Raw genomic sequence first — 8072 nt, forward strand, 5'->3', positions numbered from 1 at the left:
GGTCTCACATGCCATGTTGAATCCATTTAGAACTCGGACTGTAGACACAATTTGGTCTTGTATACCTAGTTGTTCTATGATCCTAAATCTGATGATATTGGCCGAGCTACCCGGATCAATTAACACATGAACGCTCGGCATACGTAGAAGTCGAAGCCAGAGCTCGTACCCAGTCTTTGAGGTCGGGAACTACATCGGGCATCCAAGGAACCGATGCACCATAAAAAGGGGTATCAGTAAGAAAGGAAACTAAGGGGGAAAATAATGGGAGATAACATCCGAGTTACACTTATGCTTCATGTTCCATTCTTCGGGAAATGGTATCATCTCGGTCGGTATTAGGTCCGACGTCTTCACTCGAACGAACCTTCCCATCCAACCTCGATCTTTGTCCTCATCTATACTCTAGAACAGAACCTTGGTAGCCCGGTGCTGTAGTTTTATTAACCCGCCTCGAAAGAGGCGGAGGCAGTACAGTCTAATGAGGTCGTCAAGGGTGAAAGACATACCCTCGATTTTTCTCAAAAAGAAACGGATCAGAATAACGATCCGCCAAAAAGAAGGATGGATTTAGCCTAAGGTTACTTGGTATTTACGGCAAAAATTGATGATAACAGGGTCAAGGGGGCCTAACGTGAAAGGGTAAGTGTACACACTTAAAAACCCTTCCACATGGGTAGTAATATCCTCTTCGGGAGAAGGGACTACCACTTCTTTGTTTCCCCAGTTACAATCTTTTTTACCTGTTCGAGATATCCCCCGGTTATCGAACACATATACCTCGATACCGGCTCACATCGGTCCGGAACCGAAGAGCCTTTGTCGACCTTAAAATCAGAGGTAAGAACACACGCCGCCGGAATGCACTCCTCAGGCTATGGATCCACCGGTGTTTTATCGGCGGCAGATTGGGAAGAAAAAACTTTTTCTTTTGGGGGGACAGTTTTTGATGTTTTCACCATTTTTTGGATTTAAAGAAGGTGACAAAGATTTGGTGGTTTTGAAGAAGGATTTTGCAAAAAAGAATCACAGATTTGCGAGTGAACTCAGAAGATATGAAAAGGAACTTAGAAAAATTTGGAAGATTAAAGATGTAAAAATGATAAATGGTAAAAGGAAAGGCTATTTATAGATTGAAGCAATGGCGGTTCAATATCAGCGGTGGTTGACCACCGTTTGACACGCATTAAATGCCTTGGTAAGCTAAACCGATGGGACAGCTATCACGTACGTCATGGTCGGGCTCGATGCAAACGACAACGCATATCCAATCGAGCCATTGAGAAATCATATCGTTTCTCACCACATCCTTCCCGTGAAACGAGAGGACTATCTGTATACGGTCAAAATTAATTTCGGCCTTCGTACGATTGATCGTGATGGGATCATAATGGACCAAAGGAAGACTTCGTAATATCGAGATGGATTCCGAAGATGGTACGAACGAGCTTCAGATTTCAGGTATAGGTCAAACACCGAGTTCAAAGTCATTATCGAGCTCGGGTCCAAATCGAACAATGATGAAATATTATAGAATCGAGCTTAAGGGCAAAGGCCAACCGATACCGAGTACGAGTCATTATCAGATCCCGAGTCGGCATCGAGCTCAAGTCCTGCATCGAGCTCTAAAAATAATACTGATCAGCACCGAGTCCGATCAAGCTCGAGCTCATAGACAAGAGCCGCTGCAACCGCACTAAGGAAGAGAATCTCGGCGGAAATTAGGGAAAAGCTGATTCATCATGGGTTCCCCACTATGTATTTTTAATTATATCTAAAGTAGGATCCTCCACTATAAAGAGGATGGCTACATTTCTGTAAAGGGCAGTTTTTTGGCTTACATGGTAACTAAAATACCATACACTCTTATATTGAAGGATTATTCTTTTTGGCTTAATAGATTGATTCATCTTGCTTAGTCCTTAAATCATCTTCTTTCCAACCTTGTGTATTTTTCATTCTTTACAATCCATATTTGATAATTTCTATTTATCCTTACGATTTGTGTTAAGTTATACCACGTATCCTTAGAACTACGTACAAATTCAACTCTATCCGTTTTTCGGGTAAACAGATAATAGTATAAAATTTTGGCTTAATCGTGTATGAAGAGGTCCGGCCTGGCCTATATATGTCCTCCTTTCTTTTGTGATATGTATACAAACATATCCAAGCATCGGTGGGTGAGATTAAGATAAAAAAGATACTTTAAATTTCTCACAATATAGGTGTACATAACTTAAGGCCAAAGAAGTAATAGCCAAAAAAATAATCTTTTGGAACAAGGTTTTGTTTATCTGGAAAACCTACCTGTACTATATTTAAAATGTAAGACATAAAGGAAGAATTATAGCACCTTACTTACTCATTAGTAAAGAGAAAGTTTACTCTTTATACTAATTAAGATAACTTTGCAAAAGACATAATCGAACCTAACTTCATTTTTCACAATGGTGACGAAACATATAGGAGCAACTCATATAATTTTTTTCATTTTTCAAGTCGAACCAAACCATTAGTTTATAGAACTACTCACTCCATTTACTTTTACTTGTTCATTATATTAAAAATATATTTTTATTTTTACTTGTCCAGTATACTAAATTAAGAGAAAGATTAAAAAAAATTAATTTACCCTTATCATTAACTACTCATTTCCCAAATTATTTCCCAAGATTTTTGAAAATGTTATCATTATTATGAGTAAAATAGTAAAATACATACTTTATTTATTTTTTCTTAAAGAAAGTGCATAATCAAATGTAGTCAATTAAAAATGAACGAAGAAAGTATATATTTAGTCATTAACTATCGAAGGCTAGAAAAATTCTAAGGAGCAAAAGGAATTTATTGTTGGCTTTTAAATAGAACTGTGCCTAGAGTGCTTGACATTAACCTAGTAGAGGACTCCTTTTTACCAAAGGTGTGCAGTGCATTAGCTTTGATTTGTCTAGTTCTTGTGTTTGGTTCATTCTGAGACAGCCCCTAGTTTCCCTTGGTAGAATATTGATATTATATTGTGGAATAATAAAGGCACAGCCGATAGATTATGGTAATTTTTTCAAAAATAATCAAAGAATATGTAAACATTAATCTTTTAATCAAGATAAAGTTGATCTTAAGATTACTTGTTTATAACAATTGGAACTTTCTGGTATGCAAAGAATTATTTTACTCCTATATATAAGATCAAGGCAAATGCATATTCTTTCCCCCATCTCCGCTAATGCCACTATTTAGGTTATTGCCACGTCAAAGAAAGGAATAACAAAAGAATTTTTAATTTTTCTAGCTGTTTACAGCTGTTACTCACTTTTTCTCTCTTTTCAGTCTCTATCTATATAATAGAAGTGAATGGTTTTTAAGTTTGAACTATAGTGCAAAGGTTACTTCAGCTAACTAACTAGCAAGGACTTCGAGAGCTATTAGCCATGGCTATCTCCAAACTGATTCTTGTTGCTATGGTGTTTTTCTCTCTACTAGTTCTTCATCTTGTGGAAGCTGACAACCAATTAGTGGTATAATCTTTAATTAGCTTATGATTGTTGAAATTTATTTATGAATTGATACTACGTTAGCTTTTTTATTTTCTTTTCTTTTCTTTTCTTTTCTTTTCTTTTTTGCATACTTTAAAGAAGATAGAAATTCTGTATGGTTACTAACATCTGCTCATGAATTTGATCATTCAGGTGAACACGGATGCAACAGAGAGTTTCTACACCCCAAAATTAGGTATACATATAAGCTACTTCTTTCTTTCTTTCTCCCCTGCCCCTCCCCCCGAGTTATTAGTACTCCTATTAAACATCAACTTTAATCTGTATATCAGCTGAAAACATGTGTAACTATAAGATTTTGCTAACCCTTCATTCAATTTTCAGATTGTGAAAAATGAGAATTATATGTATAGTTGATATTTTTTTCGAAACTGTATCGTTATGAGTTCTGAGTGTGATTGTATTATTCTTTTTACATGTATATGCGTAGTTCGAGACTTGCCCTAAATTCACATTCAAATGTTCCTTTTGTCCACTTGAGATCACTTAACAAAATTTGCAGATTGTGGAGCAGCCTGTGAGGCAAGATGCCGTCTGGCGTCGAGGCAGAAAATATGCAAGAGAGCATGTGGCACTTGCTGTGGCCGTTGTAACTGTGTGCCACCTGGCACTTCTGGTAACCAAGAGCTGTGCCCCTGCTACTTTGCCATGACAACCCATGGTGGCAAGCGCAAGTGCCCCTGAATATATATAAGGACTTTAACAAATATGTATAAATATGACTTTAACAAATATGTATAAATATTAGACTTTGCATTTACAAATATTTTCCTGTCTAAATATGCTTGCTATGTTGATCACTCGTGTAATTTTGTCTATGTTTATGCACGTATCGTTGTATATGTAGCTCTGTAGCATTAAAGGTAGCTTATAAGATGAGAAGCTTTTTGGACGTACGTTGTTTGTCGTAAGATGCTACCTGAATCCTTACTAGGAGTACTACTTTGTGATATAAATAAGTACGTGATGATTACTTAGCTTGTATAAGGTAATCGATTGCATATCCCCTTCTGCTGATTGACTAGTGATTTTGACATAACACCAATCTGTGAAAATTGTTTCGGAGCATCATGATTGTCCTTTTTTTCCCTCGTATTCACTCAGTTAACTATTTTGTTACCCGAAAAACGGATTGTTTATCCGAAAAATGGATAATTAATTGAATTTATACGCGGTTTTAAGGATATGTAGTATAATTCGGTATAAATTGAGAAAATATATAAATGAATATCGAAATAGACTGTAGAAGAAATGAATACTAACTAAATGAATTAATTAGCCTAAGCCTTCAAGTTTTATCACCCTCAAACTGATCGCAGAGTAACTGATAGGGGAACAATATGACTCAATATCAAAACCAGAAAAAAGATAGTATATTGCCTTATGTTCTATGAATCTCCCTTACAAATAATCAGACCCCCCTTTATATAGTGGGGAGGTCATATTCTTAATATAATTTTTAAATACAACAAGAAATCTCATGATAGATTAATTAATTGACCTCTCATTGATATGCGTCGTGATTTCCGTCGAGATTCTCCCCCAATTGCGGATATTTCGGCTTTCTATTTTTTGGCTCGATAAGCTTTCCTCGATCGAGGTCGATCGAGGCCTCGATCGGTCTCTATTTAGCCCGATCTCGATCTTGGCTGATCTTGATCTTGACCGGTCTCTTTTTTTGCTCGACCTTGATCTTTAGCCGATCCCGATCTTGACCAGTCTCTATTTTACTCGACCTTGGTCTTAGCCGATCTCGATCTTGATCGGTCTCTATTTTGCTCGACCTCTGGGTCTCGAGCTCGGTAACCTAACTTCGCATCATGACTTGATATTACACGGAGTTGAACCTTGGTCTATCATGTTCCAATCTCGATTATTCATACGAAAGGTAAACTCGGTTTTGACCGTATACATATAGTCCCCTCGTTTCTCGGAAAGATGATGACGAGAAACGATATGAATTTCCGAACTCTGACTCGGTGGGTGAAGACGTCAGTGAAGAGCCCGATTATGACATATGTGATAAACGTCCCGTCAGTTTAGTTACCAAGGCATTAAATGCCTGTCAGTCGTTGGTCGGCCACTACCAGTTTTGAACCGTCATTACCAGGCTATAAGTATTCAAACCTTCATATTCATTCAAAACTTTTCACCCAAAACTTCTTATCTACTCTTGCATCTTCTTCAAAAAAAATCTTTTTGCTTCACAATTCTCACACCACATACAACCCTAATTCTCTTTTCCTTTGATCATCAATGGCGAAAACCTCCAAAACAGTGCCGCAAAAAGAGGTCGCTTCTTCATCACGACCTGCCGGTGGCGGGGATGCGGCGGAGCCTCACCCTAAGAAATTCGTTCTAGTAAGGTGCTCAACCGTCATCGACTTTAAGGTTGAAAAACCCTCTTCGGTACCGGGCCGATGTGAGCCGATCTCGAGGTACTAGTACATAATCAATGAGAAAATTCTCAACAAAGTAAAAAAAGAATGCAACTAGGGCGAAAAGCACGTGGTAGTCCCATCGCCTGAAGAATCAATTACTACCCATGTGGAGGGGTTCTTAAGTGTTTATACTTATCTCTTCACGTTGGGTCCCTTAGACCCTATCATCGTCGCCTTTTGCAAGAGACATGACGTGACCCTCGGCCAGATCCACCCTTCTGTTTGGAGAATAGTGATTCTCCTCCGATTCTTTTCGAGCAAAGTCGAGTGGTGTCTTTTCACCCTCGATCGCCTCATGCGCCTTTACAGTCCCCGACTCTATCGAGGAGGGCTAATCAAACTTGTTTGCCGAGCCACCAAAGCACCATTCTCGAGCATATACGAGACTCGTAACCAAGATTGGATGGGCCGATTCGTTCGAGTTAGAACTTCGGACCTGATCCCTGCTGATGACATGCCGTTTCCTAACAAATAGAACATGAATCGTGAGTATTATTCCCCTTCGAACGTTTAATTTTGTGGTTCTGCTTTTCATTTTATTGATCCACTTTTTCTATGCTTGTTACAGCTGTGTCCCGGATGCCAGAACCGATTTCGGAACTTAAATAATGGGTTGAAGGTCTGGTGCTATAGAGATCGTACTCTGAGCGTGCTTGGATGGAACTATCGAAGGGTTGATGGGAGGCCCGTAGTCATGGTAAGTCTCTTTCTTAAATTGTTTATCGTTTGATCTTTTTCTCTGCTGACGAAGAGGTCCCTACTCCGAAGCAGGTCAAAGAGAAATAAAAAGAAGCTCCGAGTTCCCCGGTCTTGGAAAAGAAAAAATCGACGAAGAAATCTCGCAAGCCTAAGGGGGGCTCCGGTATTAAGCCTCCGGACTCGATCCGCCGATTAAGGGAGAAGCCCGAAGAAGGAGAAGAGGAATTAGCCTATGTGCGGGCAATGTTGTGATACAACATTCCTCTGAATCGGCGGAGGTTGATAAGGGAGCTCTGGCCATAATTCCTGAACAAGGAAAAGCCGAGGCCATTCCGTCCCGAGCTGAGATGGTCGAAGGAGAGACAGGGGGCAGGACTTCTCGGGCAGCAAAAGATATCTCGAGGGACGAGCTCGGGATAATTGACATTACTGGATCCCCTTAGATTTCGGATGCTATGATCCGTGAGGCTAACATGTTGGAAAGTCGATCTTTCGAGGGTATTCAGGGGTCGACTGATATCCATGGTTTTCTGGATGAGCTCGAGTCCACTGACTCAGAGGATATTATCGGGTTCATTGGGTTAACGGTACCAAAGAAAGCATCATGGTCGGGCACAAGCGAGTCTTCATCGATCCCAAAACTGGCAGACCGATTCCCGGTCCCCAGTGCTAATCCCGGTCGTAGGTGGAAAATAGTGCTCTCCGTCTTGGAGGATGCCCGAGTTTTCTCTCCCCCAGTGGGGATTGCTAGTTACCTTCGGTCCTTGGTGACCGAAGAGGATCAAGCCGTGATGAAGGCGGTAGGAGCCGCTTTCCTTTTTAACGAGGTCCAACATGCTCTGAATCGGGTAACCTCGAGGGTATCTCTACTGTTTCTTCTACACTTAGGGTTGTAGATAATTCTAACATCTTCTTCCTTGTTTGCAGGCTTTGGTGTTGCATCACGAGGCTTTCCTTGGAATTCGGGAGGAGCATGAGGCCGAGGTTCGGAACCTCAATGAGAAGAGTGACACCTACAAACTCCTTAGTGAGAAACTTCGGGCAGATTTGGCAACGAATCGGGATGAGCATGCCGAGATGGCCGAGCAGGTATTTCGAGTACTTCACGATAGTGAAGATGAATTGAAGATAACTACTAATGATCAAATTTTGCAGGCCCGACAGAGGTTTGAACAAATCGGACGACTCCAAACGCAGGTAGATATGATACAGGCCGAGGCGGAAGAGTTTAAAAAGAACATGGACATTCTAGTCTCGAAAAAGGAGATCGTCCAAGCTCAACTGGAGTCGGTCGAGACCCAGCTCTGAGCTACGAAAGAGAAGGTCTCGATGCAGATCAAGGAACTTCAGCATCGGTTGGATTTGGCCGTTTCTG

General features: G+C 40.2%; 1 protein-coding gene across 3 annotated transcripts; it reads left to right on the forward strand.

Annotated features, from left to right (window-relative positions):
- The first annotated feature begins 3223 nt into the window (after nucleotides 1-3223).
- LOC107830737 (gibberellin-regulated protein 1-like) lies at nucleotides 3224-7867 on the forward strand. 3 transcript variants are annotated; one of them, XR_012699366.1, is made up of 5 exons: nucleotides 3224-3518; nucleotides 3690-3732; nucleotides 4060-6695; nucleotides 7625-7786; nucleotides 7853-7867. XR_012699366.1 is itself a non-coding variant. In XM_016658421.2 (3 exons), exons 1-3 carry the CDS (start codon nucleotides 3432-3434, stop codon nucleotides 4239-4241), a joined length of 312 nt encoding a protein of 103 aa, XP_016513907.1. In that variant the 5' UTR covers nucleotides 3356-3431; the 3' UTR covers nucleotides 4242-4449. The 3 variants fall into 3 exon arrangements, 1 of the variants encoding a protein (XP_016513907.1); XR_012699367.1 differs by lacking the exon at nucleotides 7853-7867 and having other exon boundaries at nucleotides 3226-3518; nucleotides 4060-6483; nucleotides 6567-6695; nucleotides 7625-7639; XM_016658421.2 differs by lacking the exons at nucleotides 7625-7786; nucleotides 7853-7867 and having other exon boundaries at nucleotides 3356-3518; nucleotides 4060-4449.
- The last annotated feature ends 205 nt before the right edge of the window (nucleotides 7868-8072 follow it).

The sequence above is a fragment of the Nicotiana tabacum genome, chromosome 15, assembly GCF_000715075.1.
Source record: "Nicotiana tabacum cultivar K326 chromosome 15, ASM71507v2, whole genome shotgun sequence".
In the NCBI taxonomy this organism is placed as follows: Eukaryota; Viridiplantae; Streptophyta; class Magnoliopsida; order Solanales; family Solanaceae; genus Nicotiana; species Nicotiana tabacum.

What these genes read in the sequence shown, in the direction of transcription:
- LOC107830737 (XM_016658421.2), top strand. Translation starts at nt 3,432, where the DNA reads ATGGCTATCTCCAAACTGATTCTTGTTGCTATGGTGTTTTTCTCTCTA. An exon ending in AAGCTGACAACCAATTAGTG is followed by an intron (nt 3,519 to 3,689) that starts GTATAATCTTTA and finishes TTGATCATTCAG; the next exon opens with GTGAACACGGATGCAACAGA. An exon ending in TTTCTACACCCCAAAATTAG is followed by an intron (nt 3,733 to 4,059) that starts GTATACATATAA and finishes CAAAATTTGCAG; the next exon opens with ATTGTGGAGCAGCCTGTGAG.